Raw genomic sequence first — 17,487 nt, 5'->3', positions numbered from 1 at the left:
CGTGTTTGAAAAGACAAGATCTGAGCTGTTAAGGGGCAACTTTTTAATTGCACATTAACTGATGTGGCGTTTGCCAGCCCATGGGAGTAGGATGGGGGCATGTGCCCCTTTTGGCTTCCTCCCCAAGCCCATGGGCGCAGTCCCGGCTGCACAACAGCCCCGGTGCCCGCCGGCGGGCAAGGAGGGCGGGTGGCTGACGGGCCACCCACGGTCCTTTCCCACCATAAGCAGACATGGTTCCTCGTCACCACGCACGTCGTGGCTCTGGCAGTGCCATGCTGCCATGGGGGCGGAAAGCCAGCTGGGAACAAAGGGAAGAGCTGCAGGGCTGGGATAAGCGGGGGCTCTCCCCAGGGCAGCACCGGTCATGTCAGCAGGAAATTTCATCCCAGAGATTAAGGGCTGAGCCATGAGCATATTTGGAGCTGGAGTGGGAGCAGGGGCTGAGGGCAAACAGCACCCACCAGCGTTGCTGCAAAGCCCCCAGGCCTGAAGCCTTGCCAGGGCAATGGCAGACGGTCCACTGAGCCTGGGGGAAGGTCTCACCATTAATTTATAGACACAGAAGATGGCACCTCCAGAGCGAGCGCCCGTTGCACCCTTTGCTCGGGCTGCCGATGAGTGCTTTGCCCGCCACAGCACTGCTGCCCGCCTGCCCGCCGTGCTGCTCGGCTGGCGCCTCTCCAGCCCCGCTCCACGCTGGACGGTTTAATACGGCGCCCAGGGAGGTCTGAGCAACGTGCAGGGCTTGACTGTGCAGGCAGCCAGCTGTGCAAGCACCGCTTCGAAACACACTCCTTCCCTGTGCACTTAGAGTCAGGGCAAGAAGGATTTTATTGATAATTTTTTAAAAAATAAAACCTGAAATGTAAGGCACTGCCTGGAAGAAGAGACGAGGGACTTGGCGGAGCACACAGCAGCTGACGACACGCGTGCCCCGTGCGCCATGGAGCAATGCAGCAGAAGCAGCAGTGCCAGCAGGGAGGTGTTGGGGCAGTACCCACCCATGTTACTCCACACAAAATACCTGTTTTTAAACAAAGTGCGTATTTTCCACAGCTGTGCCTCGCTTTTTGTGTTGGCTCACTCCAGAGGGTGCAGGGGCCAGTGTGCTCCACGGCCAATTTCACTCCAATCTGGGCATGAGCCCTACGCTGGAGAAGATGTAAAATACGTGACTTTTTCTCTACAGCTGCTGGGTGAAAACAAAAAAAAACCCACACAGCACGCACACAAAACGACAACAGAGGCTGTCGTTGTGCGGGCTGTCACGCAGAAGAGGGGCTGTCCCCCCGCTCCCCCCCCAGCCACTGGAGAGCAGAGCCAGAGATGACTGGTAAGCACTCCAGCAAAATACACAGGGGAATCCTTTAGGTGGGGAGCCGTCACCAGCTATCAGGGAGCCCGCCCTGGGTTTTTCTTCCCAATCTTGCACCCCACCTTGCAGGAAGAGCACTGGATTGCAAAACATCCATCAGAGCTGTGACAGCTGATGCCAAGGACGTTTTCACAAGGGATGCAGAGCTTGTGTCTTTTGCTAGACAGCGAGCATTATCAGTTCAGCAGGGACATGGTGCCTGGCGGCTGTTTGCTCAGGGGCCACGTTCGCACCCAAAGTGTTTTTTCCTGAACATCAGCAGTATGGACAAAGCGGGGATCCCACCAAACGTGCCCTCTCCCCTAGATGCGCTCTGGTTTCTGTTTTGTTTGAAGAAGGCGCGTGGCTTGGGAGAGATGGAAGCCAGCCTGCCAGCTCGATGCCTGATTACGTGTGTCTCCAAACAAGGCTCCTCACCTCCACAGGGCAGTGCTACGCCCATCCATAAAGTCCTATCTCTGGTGCTTAGCAAATCCTCCTTGAGGCGCCTTGAAATTTTCAGCGTTTCAACTGTGTTCTCGGCTGCTGGCTTGTAGGGTGATGGGCAAGTTACACCGAGAAAGTCCAGTGGGCCTTCAACCGCCCGTCGGTTTTTGGGGACAAGAAGTTACAGGGAGAGACTCCCGGGGTGTCTGGGCCCTCACCCCTCGGCCACCGCGTCCGCCCCGCGGCCTTCCAGACGGAGGGTCCCCCTGTGGCACCCTTCGGTGCGGGCGACCGTCTCCACCCCCCGGCCCTGCAAGGGGCACACAGATTTTCCACGCGGGGATCAACGGGAAAAAAAAAAAAAAAAAAAATCTAACGACGTAAAATTCAATCCAACGCGAAACGCGGCAGTCGCGGAGGGCGGGCGGCCGCCGGCACCCCGTCGTTCCCGCCTGCGGCGCGCGCGGCCGCGCTCGGCCCCCGCGCCCGGCCGCCGGCCCCCCCCGCGCACCGCCTACGTGCGCCCCGACACTGCCCTGATGGCACGGCCCCGGCGGACCGTACCATGGGCCGGGCTGCGGCGGGGGCGGGAAGGGGACGGAGGGGACGGGGGCGGCGGGGGGAGGGGGAGCAACGGGGCTCCGGGGGGGAAGGGGCTCCCCGCGGGCGGCGGCGGGGTAGGGGGGTGCCGCTAGCGGCCGCCGGCGCGATGCGAAGCGGCGAGGGCGGGGAGGGGTTGGCGGGGCGGGGTGAGCGGGAGGCGGGCGGCGGTTCAACAGGTACAAATGGTTCCTACCCGCAGCAGCGACGTGCAGAAGCGAACGCGCCGCGCCCGCCGCTGTCACTGCCGGGGGGGCGGGGGGGGCCTCGCCGCCCGCCTCGCCCCGCCCCGCCCCGCCGCCGGCGGGCGGTGACGGAGCCGCCATTGGGCGCTGGGGCGCGGGGGCGGGGCCGGCGGGCGGGTTGGCGGCGTCGCTATTGGTGGGCGCGGCGTGGTGGGCGTGGCGTGGGGCCGCGGCGCGCGGCGTGGGCCGGGCCCGGGCAGACCGAGAAGTTGGCGGCGGCGGCAGCGGGGGGAGCGCGGAGCGGCGGGAGCGCAGGTGAGCGGCGGCCGTGACGGGGAGAAAGTCCCCCCCCACCCCGGGGGTGGCGGGGCGCACCGACCCTGGCGGGGCACGAGGGAGCCTGTCCCGGGGGTGGGTGCGCGGAGCTGCCGCCCTCTGTGCCGGGGTGCGCCGCGGGGTCCGGGCAGAGCGCGACCCCTCCCCCCCCCCGCCCCATCCTTCGCGCTGCCCGGTGTCTCCTGTGCTGCAGGTGGGCCCCGCCGCCCCCGGTCACCCTCCAGGAGCAGGTGAGCCACTGACTAACGCACATTGTGCTCTCCGCGACTCCACTGTGCGTGTGACAGCGGCTAACCTGCTCCTCGGACATCGCTGTGCGGCCGCCTCGCCTCCGCCGACCCGCGCCTCGACGCCACGACGCCGGCGTCCCCTCCGTGCCCCCCAGGTGAGGGGCTCCGACGTGCCAAGAAGTCGCCTCCCCGTCCAGTGCCACGGTCCGGCCTCCTCCAGCAGCTTCCCGTCCTCGTCTCGGCGGACCCTCGACGTGCGGTCGGTAGCGCCCTGCAATTAGCGGTGCTGCACGGTGGGGCGTGAAAAGACGTAACGCTTCTTGCAGCCGCGTGTCTGGCGGGAGCGGAGGGGAGCGGGCGGCGGCAGTGCATGGGCGCAGAGAGTCTGTGGGAAAGTCGCACCGGAGGGGTGGCACGTCTCCCTCTCTCCTCCTGTGCTCTTCTCCAAAGTAAATTAGTGCCAGCGGACTCCATACCGAGTTAAAGAGATGCTTCGTCCCCGCTAGTGACGTCTTGATACCCGGTCAGTGACTAACTGAGCTGCTATTGTCAAGGGTGTGTTAGTAGAAGAAACCATGCCTGGTATTGCCCTGGATGAGTCACCTTTAAAGAGAGACTCTCTAGTCTGTTAAACGAAAAGCAGAAACGAGCCTCGCTTTCCTTTTTCGTTGCTGTTTGGTTTCCCATTCCGCCCCTCACCTTTGCTCACCACTTTCTGCATTTTGCGCCACGGCTCTATTGGCCCCCCAGCCCTGGCTGGGCGCTGGCAGAGCTGCCTTGCGTGGTCGTACTCTGATGTCACACCGGGGACTCCGACTTCGTGGCCCTGAGGAGCAGTAAGGTGAGCCGGGCAGGGACTCCTCCAGCCACCCGGAGTGGCTGTCACTAGAAACAGAGGAAGTGACAAAGCAGATTGCTTCCCCTATAAAGTTCTCTCCTGCAATTTTTGGGCCAGTGAAGAAGTAGTTGAAAAGTGTCTTTTTTTTTTTTTGAAGTGCAGCATTATCAGCAGCTAAAGCTCATAATTACCAGCTAGGATTCACCACAGCCTGCCGAGGTTCCCTGAAAGGGCTCAGGTATTCTCCCTCTTAGGCCGCTGACGTGTAGCCCTGGCCTGTTGTAAGGCTTGATCCGAAGGAATCGGCAGTGCTCTGGTCAGTAGGTAATTGCACGGAAGGCAGAGCAATGTCCTCTGCACAGATAAAGTCTCTTACGGAGAAATGTTGCCTGTCCCCTTCTCTCCTGTCTGTGCTCATTTGTCACTTCTTCCTCTGGGTCCTGGAGAAGCATCTGCTCTTCTGCAAGAAGAATCAGCTCCCTCTGTGCCCCACGCAGACTGGGTGAGTCCAGAGTGCTCAAACACACTGAAAAGAGAGGAAAAACACCTGAATTTACCAAAGCTGCTTTCATACTTGTTCAGAAGCCCAATGGGGCTTTTTTGATGGGGTGGATGGGAAATAAGTTCACAGCTTTCTCAGCCCCAGAAGGCTTTCCTCCTCCCTAGCTCCACCTCCAGCATCTTCCCACTGCTGGTCCCGAGCAGACAGGAGCACTGTGTAGCCACATGGAGAGCAGGGAGAGGGGGGAACCTGATGCAAAATACACCACCTGTGCATGAGCGTGTCTGTGAGCTGAAACTGAAGCCCCGCAGTCTCCTACCACCCCATTCCATTTGTGACAGCACATGTAACAAACCTGTACCTGAAAATGAAGGTGCTCTGCTTCTCTTTGAAGAAATAGCCTTGCGTTTGGGACTGTGTTGCCCCATGACTAACCCCTGGAGATGCCACTGGCAGAAGCAGCTCCACAGGTCACCTGGCAAGACTTATCCCAGCTCCCATGAGCAGCACTGCAGTATGAACACTTCCAACTTCCCGCTGCCTGTGGAACCATCCTGTTCAGCTCCAGTAAGCAAAGGCAAGAGGTTGAAGTGAAGTTTGTTTGTTTTTGCTTTTGTGTGTGTATGTCTTTCTCCAGTAAGCAGAGAGGAGCATGCAACTCAATTCCTCTTTTTAACATTCTTGTGGTGTGATTCAAAACTAACCTGCTGTGCTGTCACCTGAAGTCTTCAATAAATAGTGCAAAACCAGGTGTTTGGGTGCTTATTACTGTAATCCAGGGTGCCAGACCAGCTGAAGAGGAAGGCTCTGCCTTCTTAGTGACATGTCTGATGTGCATTGCATGCCTTGTGCCTCCCATCTCTTATTTTGCCTCTGTAGCCAGCGAAGGTGGCTTGAAAAGGAGAGTGGAAGGGTGTGACCTGGTTGTCCCTCAAGCAGAAACCCCAGCATCAGTGCCTTCACCCTGCCCTAGCCCAAGAATGCTCCTGAGCGATGAGACCAGATGACACCAGAGCTAAGACACCCCTTAATTTCATGTTTTTCAGCAGCTAATAAACAGATTTGTAAGGTGATACTTAGCCTGGTAGCGAGTAGTTGGGTGCTGAAAGCTCTTGCTCAGAACTGATGCTGTTAAGATTTTTGGGGAGAGGCAGGAATGTGCCTTATAGGAGGAGAAGATTCTGAATGTCAGGCTTGTTAAGCTGAAGGGACTCTGCTCCTCGAAGATTCTGTTCTCTTCTTTCAGTGCTTTACAGAGGAAGCAAGCAGGCCTAACGCTTGAAGCGTCACGCTAGGAAGTGCCTATCGTGTTTTGTCTATAATGTGTGCCAGTGGCAGGTCCTACGTGGTGAGCCTTGCTGAAGGAGCAAGCTGGCCTGTGAGGAATAGGAGGAGTACATAAATTGTTTAAGAGAAAGTCAGTTAGTTAAATGCAAGCAGGGGCTTATATAATACATCCTAAAAAAAAAAAAATTAAAATGATTTCTGCTGGCAGGAGGTTCCGTTGGGAGAGAAAGTTGCTCATCCATAAACAAGAAAGTTTCCCAGCTTCCTCCACTGCTTTATGATTTTTTTTTTTTCCAGGGCAAGGTAGAATACACTCAGTCTTTACCCTAAGACAGGGAAAGGAAAATCATCATGGGAAGAGCAGACAATGCTCCCTGCACAGACACACATGCCAGTTCAAATAGTTTCTCTTCTCCATCTGCGGATGAACGACCCTTGCAGGAGCTGTGTGCCCAGGAGCAAGCAGAAGAGCATCTGTACACCACTTGGGGAGCAAAACCAACTGGCATTTTCTCCTCCAGTCATTCACACCTTTCCTTATGTAACTGGTGCTGAAGCGTGTGCTTTAAAAGCTGCTTGCCAAATCCAGGGGCTGGGAGGCAGCACAAATGCTTCTAGCACTCTAGATGAAATTTAGGGGGGGGAAGGGAAACCAAACCCAAACACTGAGAAACTCGTACACATCACAACTGTGAACTGGGGGCTTTTCAACGATCTCCAGCTGTGCTGCTCTCGAGAAACCATACTGGCCTGGGCCAGCACTGGCACCCTGACCACCATCTGCAGAAGATGCCTGGCCTAATGAGCTGACACAGTCCAGGGTAGATGGGTGAGGAGCTTAGACCCATTTTTCTTATGTAATATTGAGAAAAAAAAAAAAAAGAAAAAAAAAAAATCAGGTGGTGCAGAGAGAAGGGCCCCAGGGAGGCTGGAGGTGGCTGAATTACTCTTCTGAATGGTGCCTTGTGCTGACAGAGACTGCAGGTAGCTTGCAGATTTATTTTATTTAAAAAAAAAAAAAAAAAACCCAAAAAAAAAAACGCTGGGACTGTTCACCAGTGAAAAACAGAAATATCCTCTGCTCCATGATTTTTGGGTGGTACTGGAGCTGGCACTGAGAAGCATCCGAGGAGGAAGAAACCCTGAAGCCTGTTCCTGCCCGCAGCAGGGAAGGAAGAAGCTGCCCTGCAGCATCCAAGGGATGTGGTGACACGACTCCCTGCTCACCCAGGCACAGCATCCTCCAGCCACCCTGTACGCTTGGATCCCTGCCTCGCCCGCAAGCCAGTTGTTCCCTCTCCAGTACGCGCCGTACGCTGGTCTTTTGGTTTGTTTTTTTGAGGGAAAAAACATTAATTTATTTGCTTTGTTTTAATCTCATAACAATGAGTAATTCCTTCCTACCACTCTGTAGTGGCCTAGAAAAGGACAGCATCATCTCCACTGTAGCAAGAAGGCTTCTCCCAGGGCATAAAATTTTAATTAGGAACAATCATGCAGCCTTGAAATGGGAATTGCGAGCAGCAAAAAAGTCAAACCATCAATAAAATATTCAATGGCAGAAATGTATTATTGACACAGCCTTTAGAGCAGATAAAAGCGGAAAGGCAGGGGAGCCAGAGCAGGTATTGAGCCTCCCTCGGTTAAATAACGCGCGGGGACCCGCATGCTTGCCATGCCATCGCATGCCCCCTGTGCCACGAGGAATATAGGTCACCCGCGGGCGGGGAGTATCCTAAGGTAACAAATGAGTTTGATTAACACCTCTCCCCCCGCCACGGTGTGTGCCACAGTACGGGGAGAGGCGTTAATCAAAGTAATTTATCACCTTAGGAAACACCGCTGCCTTTGCAGCAGCTGGGTGATGGTTTATAGGACACAAAATGAGGGAAAAAAAAATAATCTGCAAAATGCTGCAGCTTTGAGCTGAAAAAACAGAGTCAGTCCCTGGCCATGGCGCTCTCCCTAACCCTACACCTGACTCTCATCTCTCGGTGGGGGACAATGGCCGAGTTACACTGTCCCCCGTCCCACACAGCAGTTCCAAATCCTGCATCCCAGCCAAGGGGCATCAGCTGCAGGACCAAAGTCTGCCATGTTATATATTTTATATATATGTTTTTTAAATTCTTATTTTTAAGATTTTTTATATATATATTTTAAATTCTTATTTTTTCCCCACCAAGAAAGGTTGGTACTGGTTTGGCCTGTCAGCTCATGGCTGAACAGAAATAACCTGTGAAAATAATAATGAAATAATATATAAGTGGAAGCACAGGGCAAAAATCCCATGCAAAATCAGAGATTCCAATTAATTTTCTGCCCCTTTTTTCCCCGGCAGGAGGTGCTGTATGCGATGACTCTTTTCATTCCCATTTATTTTGCAGAAGGCAAAGGTACAAATGTAGCCTCAAAAATGAAAGATCCAGTTTTTAACCTCTGGAGGTCAGTTTTTTAGGGCATGCTGAGGACTTCATATAAAATTCCAAAATCTAGCCATGTCCAAGGCAGGTGGGTTTTCTGAACCCACTTTTCGGGTGTTTCTCCCCCAAGCAGCACTGAAATGCTCTTTACAACCTCCATCACCTTCCACTTCTCTTCTTAGCAAGGTGAAGTCTCATTTTAAAAATCAAGAGACTCCAAAAGACGAGTGCAAGACGCCCGAAAAGCAAGCATGCAGCCTCAATGTGGCTGCACGGAGCAAACGTATTTTTAACTCATTTTCCCCAAGATACGTGATTTAAGTAGGAGGCCGGGAGCCAAATCCCCAAAAAACCCACCTCCTGACTAAAAAAAATACAACTCTGAAGTGGCATCTCCCCACTACATCTCCGTTGTAACTGGAGACGCAGCTGCACCAGTGCTCTCCCTACAGAAGCAAACTTTAATCCTTTACTATCACTTGACCAACCTGCTGAGCTGTGGTGGCATTTTGAAAATCAGCTTTGAGAGGAGCCCTTCCCCGGGGACCAGAGCCCAGCAGAGCCTCAAGAGAGATGCTGATGGAGAGCAAGAGTTGACATTCTCACTTGCCATTATCCAGGTGCAGATGGAGGGGCTTGAAGGCGAATGGGAGGTTTACCCCCTTACCTGCTCCTATCTGCAGCCGAACGCCGTCCCCTTCACCTCCTGTCCCAAAATGCTCCAAGCTGCTGCTGTGCATTATTAAAATGCTGCCATGTTTCATCTGAGAGACGACCGCTCTCTCACTGGAGACAAGCTTCATCCGCTGGTTGTAAAGCCCTTTGTGATTAAAAAAAAAAAAAAGAAAAAAATAAAATAAAAAAAGAGCAACATGTGCGTAAGACGCATTTGGCAATAAAATACTTACAGCTTTAATTTGGCACATGGAAAGAGATGGCTTGGAAACAGAAGAGGCAGACATGGGGTGTGCAAACCACTTGGATGTGCCTTTCGGGCACTGGACCAGGAGCCAGCGGGGCTGGCTCGCCCTGGGCCACAACAGCATGCTCACGCTCGCTTTGCTCAAATCCTTTCCCAAAGATTTATTGAAAATTGAAACCGCGGCACACAGGATTACATTTGTACAGGGAAAGCAGGGTTTTACGGCGAACACCGTGCCTGAGTCACATTTTTTGCATATGATGCATTGAAAACAGGCTCAAGGACCTCCTGGACAAACCCATCTCCTCCCCAAATCGCTTTGGTTTCGCAATGAAAATACAAGGCGACCCAATGGGACAGATGAACAAAACCCGAGAGTAACTACTGGCCATCAAGTAAAACATCAGTGAAATGTCACCAAGAGCGGTTTGGTCCTGCTCCCCACCCGCGCCGCCACCAAGAAAGGGCTCATTCTGCGATTTTTTTATTTTAAAAACAAGGTGAAAAATTAAGTGGATTTAAGAAAAAACAAGCCCCTGCTCTGTGTTCCCTGCTCCCTTGAAGCCTGGTCCGTGACACTATGGAAAGGGGATTTCTACTACAGGTTTCTTATAATAATAAAAAAAAGAGGGGGGCAGAAATTTGTCTTAAAAGTGCTCTTGTGTCTCCCCTGCAGCCAGTGAAGAGGCTGTTTGTCATGGTCCCGCTTGCTGCGGTGAGATGCTGTAAAACCCATTAACTTGCTCCATCCAGGCGAGCCTCCAGGCAGGTCTCCACGGCAGCTTCGCTCCTCTAGTCAAAAGAGCAAGGACTTTTCCGAATGCACGATGGGTCTTTTGAGGAGGCTATGCGGAATGGGAGCACCGCTGTTTTCTGTTGAATATAGAAAGCACTTTAAAAAAATAGAAGGGGGTTGCTTCCATCCGCAGGGGAAGAGAGTTGCTTTGTGTCATCCGTCTCCGGTTTTATTTTACAGTCTGTAAAAATACTCTGTCTGGCCGTCCACATCCATTCACGATATAAAGCAGTAAAAAAAATATATATATAATATGGTTTATTTATACAGTTACACTTGCAAGGCAATCAATCCTCCGCTGGCCAGGGCCTTCTACCTCCAGATGCTCTGCCTGGTTGTTATAACTGCAAGACAAGACAAAGAACAACCTGAGCGACCCCATCAAGCACTCGTGAAAAGAAGAGGGGAACAGAAAATGGGACGTACATGAGTGCAAAGCCTGGACTGGGAAACGGACATGCAGACGCCGCAGCATCTGGTGAGATAGAGATGGATGTTCCGGACCATGAGGAGGACGGCAGCAGGGTTTTGTTGAGGGGATGGTGGTGTGGATGGGGATGGGATGCCAGGATGCAGGCAGCATCACCACGGTGGACAGGGACATTTTACAGCTTGCTTTTGCTGCACCCAGAAACGGCGCAGGGTGGAAAAAGGGTCACAGGAGGTGGGAGGGGTTTTGGGGTGAACTGGTCCCCAAGATGGAGCAAAAGTGACTCCTGTAAAAGATGGAAGCCAAATCCTCCCTCTCTTAACCCTAGCAAGGTCTTAGCCCTGGGCACACGAGGTGGGAGGAGAGGGGAGAGGAGCATTCTCCACAGCTCCTGGCAGGGCAGAGAGCTGGACTGCCAGTGTGCGAGCCCCTGGCAGCAGAGTGGAGGCTGCTGAGGTGTAAGCTTTGCTCTTCCTAATGGCATCTATAAATAGCTCAGTCCACTCGCTCCCAGCACACACTCGCTCTCTGCAGCCCGTTTTGGGCAGCAAAAGCCTCTCCCTGCTTTCCACGCATCCTCCCCAGCCCGCCTCACGCTCACAGGGGCCCACTGGGATGTACGCACCCTCGGGGTTCAAGCTGGACACCAGGGGCTCTGGCAGGGTCCTGGGATGGCCGAGGAGCTGCTTGGTGCTGGCCCGGGGAGGCGACTCGGTGCCGGCAGTGGGAGGAAAACCTATGGGATGGGGAAAAATGCCTGGCTCAGGCAGGGCTCGTGCCTCCCGTGTTTGCCCAGCACAGCTGCTGCAGTGCCATGGGGCAGCCACGTCACCCTCTCTGGGTGCTTCAGAGGAGAAATGAGCGAGTTCCTGTTTTCTGTCTCATTCCACCAGAGACCCCACTGCCTCCTCTCATCTCTGCAAGGATATGGACGTACCCCCGGGCACCACGCTTGCCCTTCCCTCGCCAAACACAAAGAGGTCATTGGTGGCCAGAGCCCATCCCCACCAGCTCCCGGGGAGCTGACACTGGCTGACACCTACTTTCTGCTGCTGCCACCATGGTGGCATGCAGCAATGCTGCGAAGGAAAGCTCCCTGTGACCACCCCGGCCCCGAAAGCAACACAGGATCCGACCCTCGAGCATGGCTATGAGCAGGATTCATCGGGGAGGAGGAAGGAGTCCTGGGGCTGGCAAACCTCAGTGATCCCCTGGGATGGTGAGTGACCACAGTGCCAGTACCAAAACCCGTCCCTGCTGCCTAACCTCAGCGCCTAGGGCGGAACCGGCCAGCTTTGGGGCTGACCCCCTTGGAGGGGGTGCCGACCCCCTTGGAGGAGGTGGCAGGGAGCGGGCAGGGGCACCACGGAGCAGCCCCCGCGGCCGAGCCGGCGGCAGCGTGCTGACCTCCGTTTCTCCGGCAGGCTGGCAGCTCGCGCGGGCTCGGCTCCGGCTGGGCGTCCTCCTCGGACCTGGCCTGCAGGACAGTCACCGTGGCCCCCGTCTGCTGAATAAACTGCTGCAAATTACACTGCCTCAGCTCCTTATTTAACTCCTCCAGCTCTTGGGTCTGGGCCTGCAAAACACACACCACGGGGGGGACAGGGTGAGCCGCACGTCCCCGCCATGCCCCAAAACCAGCTGGTGTACCCTCCCCGGGGATTCTCCCCCAGCTGGGGCTCACCCCACCAGAGCTACGGGAGGGGACCGCGGGGGCACCGCAGCTTGGCCACCCCTCTCTGAGGGCAAGCTGGGTGCCTGGGCGGTGGGGACAAGGAAGGCAGCGTTTTGGGAGCGACCCTGCTGTGCTGTGTCTCCAGCAGAGGGTGCGAGCAGCCGTCAGACGGCGGCCGCCGCGATGCTGGGAGATGCTGGAGGAAAACATGATGCTGAAGAGGAGATGCTGTCCCGGGGAAGGGCAGCTATCACCGCCTGGCTGGGCAAAAGCTTCACCCTTTTGCTCCACCGAAGGGGACCCTAGGCAGCACCTAGCCCCCCTGGTGCTGGGGGGGCTGGGACAGGCAAGCAGGGGAGCATCACGGTTCAGCCCCATGGCTGCCGTCTTCACGCTGCGCAGCTCCCCGTGAGGAGCCTGAGGCCCTGCACAGCTTGCACGGTCAAAAGGCTTCATGCACAGGCACTCTGGGGACCAACGCTATGCCCCTCCATGACTCCTTTATACAAGGTGGCATCGACCCTTCCACCAACATCACAGACCCTGCACATGAACCATTTGCTCCAGCACCATCATCCATGCCGGAGTGGGGTAATGCTGTGCTCCCCATGCATGAGCCAGCAGGAGCCCCCGACCAGACACAGCTTGCAGGGAGAGCAATGGGTGTAAGACCCTGCGCCACCTGGGCAAGAGTGGTGGTGTCCCCTCCACAGCAGTCACTGCCACTGAGCCACTTCCGCGCACCCAGTCCCACGTTCACCGGCCAGGTGGGGCAGGGCCAAACCCGCGCAACCCAGCAGCCCCATGCCACTGGAAAGCTGGTCCCATCCCCTCCCGAAGGTACCACCACCCTATAGGGCTACTCAACCCATCCCCTTCTACCTGCAGGTTCCTTTCAGCTTCCTCCAGGGCCTTCTCCACGCTGGCCAGGTTGCTCTCCAGCTGGGTGCCTTGCTTGACCTTGGCCTCCAGGTCCCTCTTCATCTTGGCGGCCATGTCCTCCAGCTCTGTGGGGCTGGGCACAGGGGTCTCCTTCCCCCTCTTTGCCCTCTCGGCCATCTCCCACTGGATCTCCTCCTGCAGGGCTTCAGTCCGGGCACTTAGCTCATAGATCCTCTGGGTGTACTCCTCCAGGCTGGCCCGCAGGCTCCTAACCCGCTCCTGACGCTCCCGCTCACACTCCTTCTCCAGCCGGAGCTCACTTTGCCAAAACTCCTCCTCACCCAGCTCTGTCTCATTCCTCCGCACCAGGTGCTCCAGGTAGAGGATCTCATCGTCCTGGCCAACAAGCCGGCCACGCTCCCAGAGCCGTAGGTCCGTCTCCAGGGTGTCCCCATGGACCTCCAAGGAATGCAGCTGCTCCTGCTGCCGCAGAACTCTCCTAAATAGCTCCTCCTTGGAGGGCTGGACAACCCCACCTCCCTCCAAGTCCATCGCTTCCCGTGCTTGGTGCCTCCAGCGGCTCACAGCGAACGGGTCACTGGAGCCTGTAGGGCCCAAGTTGAAAGTCATGGATTTTTTCGGCTCCCGGGAACGGGGTGCATCTGTGCCGGCGGGCCTGGGCTTGATGGGCAAGCTGGCCCGGATGAACGTCCTCTCGGGGACCTGGGGAGCGCCTTCCGAGGAGGGCCGCTCGGCCACGCTGGGCCCTGTCCGCCGCAGGATGAACTGCACATCGTTGGCGTACTGCCCGCACTTGGCCAGCGACTCCAGCGGGCACTCCAGGGGCAGCAGCTGCCGCTCCTTCTCCCGCAGTTTCTGCACCAGCACATAGCGGCCCGTCTGACCTGTTGGGAGATGGTGAGCTCCTCAGATGAGCAAAGCCATGGCCAGCTGTGGTGTGCTGAGGCTGCTGCCCCACGGGCAGCGGCTGGTGACGTCCCCACCACCCCAGAGCAGCACCCCCACCCACCCAAGGTCTCCTCTTCCCAGGAAGCACCTGTTGCCTGGGCAGATGCCTCCACCTACAAAGGGGCATGCCCCCAGCAGATGGAGATGGCTCACCGATGGCTCGTGCCAAGGCGATGACCACTTCTTGGCAGGTGGTTTGCTCCGAGACACCGCAGACGACCCTCTGGATCCCGTCCACCCAGACCTTCAGCTCCATCCCCACAGCTGCCAGGCCTCAGGCACGCTGGGTCATTGCAGGACAGGCTGTCTGTGGGCAGAAAAGAAAGCAGGTTTCCATCCCAAGCTGCTGCTGAGGAATACGAGACGCTTTAAGAGTGGCATCGTTAAATCATCCTTAACACCAGCATCCCGGAAGGTGCACCTAGAACAAGCAGTTGCTCACTGCCACCCTCCATCCATCTCTGTGGCTTTCCCTGCACATGGATTACATTTTTGTTAATATTATTGTTCATCTGAAAGAAAAAAAAACAACCACAATTTTTTTTTTTTTTTTGGCTCATGTCTGGGCAGTGGGTCTAAATCTTCCCATGGTGGGAAACGACGGGGTTTGTGTGCCTCCATGGCACCCAGAAGATGATGCTCAGGTTATTTCTGCTGCGAGCGCAGACTTTTAATGGGTTTGCTGGACGTTCACTGTGATTTCTCTGACAATTTGGCAGCGCAGCACTGGGGGATTTTCCAAACAATATTGAAAAAGTTGGAGAAACTGCCTGCTGCCCACCCTCGCAATGGGAGCTTGAGAGAAGGTGCAGATAATCTATCTACCTCCATTTCAATTTATCAGAGAGAGATTAAGAAATTAAAAGAAAGCCTCTTTCTGCACAAAAACCTGGCCAAAGGTGGGGTCTGGGAGGGGGAGCCAGGCACGAATGCCCATGGTGAAGCCCGGGCTCCCAGAGGATGCTCTGCCCAACACCAGGGCCCAGTGGTTACTTCTCCTGTATTAAACTCACACCCATTAGCCCAGGTGCACCCAACTCCTGCCTCTTCCAGCAGCTCAACAGCTGTGACAGTTTGTTTTTTTTTTTTTAAAGTAACATAAAATTAAGTACAAGCCCGTAAAGGACTCAAATATTTGAGCTTACGGGGTTTTCAAACACCATGCAATCAAAGATGTATCTTTTCCCCCCTATATCATTGTTTTTTCTAGAATCAGGCTTGTCTGAAAGCCCCAGGTGGAGGAAAATATATAGAAAACTTCCAGGCCCTCCATCCAGAGGGTCTCAAACCGCTTTCCCAACCTAACCCAGTTGGTCGCAGCCTCTCCATCCCTCAGCTCCAGCTCTCCCAAGTTTGCAGCCGGCCTGTGAGAAAGCTCGATGTTGGGTTAAACACCACTTCTTGCTTATTTTTTGTTGCCCGCTTCAGTAATCAAAGGGAGTGCGCAAAGGGTCCCGCCTCCAGAGACGAGGCATTTTAGCCATGGCGTGAGAAAGACAAGGAGAAACCAGGGAAGATATGGCATGGCGAGGCTGTTCCCCACAGGTGCTGGGTCCTGTTGGCACTAGCCCCCTGTCCACCTCCCAAACGTGGGCACGGAACGGCTGCTGAAAATACCTCAGCGCTGAGCTCATGTTTGCCTTGGCTGGGCGGCCAGGGAAAACCAGGGGGGGGGTGAAGGGCACCTTGGGCACAGCCAACCTCCCTGTGAGCCTAAACCCACTCAAATTTGCAAGGTTTAGCCCAATTTCACGTCAAAGCTGTGTTTTGGCACTGCTCCCCCCACCCTGCGCACTCAAGGCTGCAAACGGCCCCTGGCGCAGAGCAAAGTCCGGGCACTGCCGCGGCACCACCCAGCTCACCCCAAAACCACCGCTCCCCCCACCCTCCCAGCACCCTAACGCCAGATTTGGCACGGCAATGCATCCCAGGGAGCATCGCCCCCAGCCCAGCCAGGGACCCGGCTAGTGTTGAACCCGGCTTCCCATGCCCGACCCCACGGGGACGCTGGGAGCTTCAAATTGAAGAAAACAATAACCCAGTCAGTTGTGCCACGCCGCACAGCCTCACCTTGCCCAAAAAATCCAGCAGTTGCCGAACGCTGCTGGGTGCGGGACAGCCGCCGGCACGCCAGTCCCCGGCACCGGTTTGGGTCCAGAGCTGGCACCAGCCGCTGGGCTCGCCTTGCCCAGCCTCCCTGGCAATCATTTACCAGCAGCCCGCGCGTGGCACGCCACCGCCTAAGAGCTGGGAGCGGCGGCGGCCAGCTTTTCTACCGATATGGGGGAAACCCCCTCCCAAAAAGCAGCTGGCACATCCCTCCCTGCCGCATCCCCCAGCACCCCAAAATCCAATAGTTTTTGTTATTATTGCCCTAAATCCTCACAGTGGCAGGGGGTCTCCATTAGCCAATCGCTCGCTGTAAGCCCTGGGGCTTTTGGGGGTCGCCACCCCCAGCTCACTGCCAGATATGGGATGTTATCTGCCCCCTTGTAAGGGGGTGGGGTAAGTAGGGCTGGGGTCTGCTCCCTCCTCTGCCTGCCCTCCTCACCCCTTCCCAGGGCAGGATCAGCTCTCCCAGCCCACACAAAACCAGCCCAGCTGCCCCTCTTCCCCCAAAGCCCTGGGCTCACAGGAGAGCTGATGGGATGAAGGCAGCTCATCCTTATCTGGGGGGACCAGCGATGCTCCTCACACCCCAGTTTCTGCTCAGGGCGGCACATCACTACCCTCACATAGCATCTCGTCCCCAATATCCCACCATGCCAGAATCACTCTGGTTCAAAAATCTCCACCCTAAAAGCAACGAGGCAATAAACCCCAAAGCCTGTACCTCACCCCCAGCATCGCCTCTGCTGTAGCCCCCCCGGCTCTTTACCATCACTCCTAAAAAATCAGCAGCTAGGGTGCAGTCTTGTTGCTCCATTTGCAAATACGACCCCCACCTCCCCACCCTAAACTTCACCGATGACCCCCTGCTCTAATCACTGGGTGCCCTCATTACACCACCAGGTAGCAAAAAGGACACTTTGAGTGAGAATTACTTTTCTCAATCAAGAAGTGCTTCTTGGCAGGAGGCCGGTTTCCAGCTGCCTCTGTCTGTATTCACCTTCAGAGGTCACTTGGACCATGCCCCAGAGGTGTGGGCAGCTGCTGGGCCCTGCAGGCTGCCCCAAAACCAGCACAGGGAAGTGGGCAGGTGGCTGCGAGCACCAGGACACAGGACGGCCACTCCCAAAAGCCACTTTCATTTTGTTCTTATTCCTTCACTCCCCTCCACTACGGATTTCTAAATCATTTTTGTTGGAAGCAAATTAACAAAGTGACTAATTTTCTGCTCCCTTCCCCATGCGATGGGTCCTAAAACTGAGGGTAGGGATGATTCATACCACGACTTCAACAAATTTCCTAACTGGGACTCGGAATTTCAAATGCTGACACTAACGAAAAAGAAAAAAAGTATTAAAAAAAAATAATGCTCTCAGATCTCACAGCATCATTTTATTTCCTGGTGCTGCCATCTCCCAGCCTCCCTGAAGCTGTCGAGCTGAAGGAGGAGGAGACAAAGGAGCATTTCTACACGTGTGGGAGGATGCGTGTTTTGCACT

At 55.5% G+C, this 17,487-nt stretch overlaps 2 protein-coding genes across 2 annotated transcripts in view; both read right to left on the bottom strand.

Annotated features, from left to right (window-relative positions):
* The window catches only part of RPLP2 (ribosomal protein lateral stalk subunit P2), a 161,243-nt gene extending 144,289 nt beyond the window's left edge, over positions 1–16,954 (bottom strand). The window contains exon 1 of the mRNA XM_086613834.1: positions 16,947–16,954. The gene's annotated coding sequence lies outside the window, so the exon portion shown is untranslated. The remainder of the gene's footprint in view (positions 1–16,946) is intronic.
* On the bottom strand, positions 10,236–14,147 carry RASSF7 (Ras association domain family member 7). Its single transcript, XM_086613941.1, has 5 exons — positions 14,033–14,147; positions 12,911–13,815; positions 11,761–11,929; positions 10,979–11,089; positions 10,236–10,267 (listed from the first exon to the last, which is right to left on the bottom strand). Exons 1-5 carry the CDS (start codon positions 14,133–14,135, stop codon positions 10,236–10,238), a joined length of 1,320 nt encoding a protein of 439 aa, XP_086470067.1. The 5' UTR covers positions 14,136–14,147.
* Positions 16,955–17,487: the final 533 nt, after the last annotated feature.

The sequence above is a fragment of the Tauraco erythrolophus genome, chromosome 6 (assembly GCF_009769465.1).
Source record: "Tauraco erythrolophus isolate bTauEry1 chromosome 6, bTauEry1.pri, whole genome shotgun sequence".
In the NCBI taxonomy this organism is placed as follows: Eukaryota; Metazoa; Chordata; class Aves; order Musophagiformes; family Musophagidae; genus Tauraco; species Tauraco erythrolophus.
Note: the sequence above shows the minus strand (reverse complement) of the source record. Positions and strands in the feature narration are given on the sequence as shown.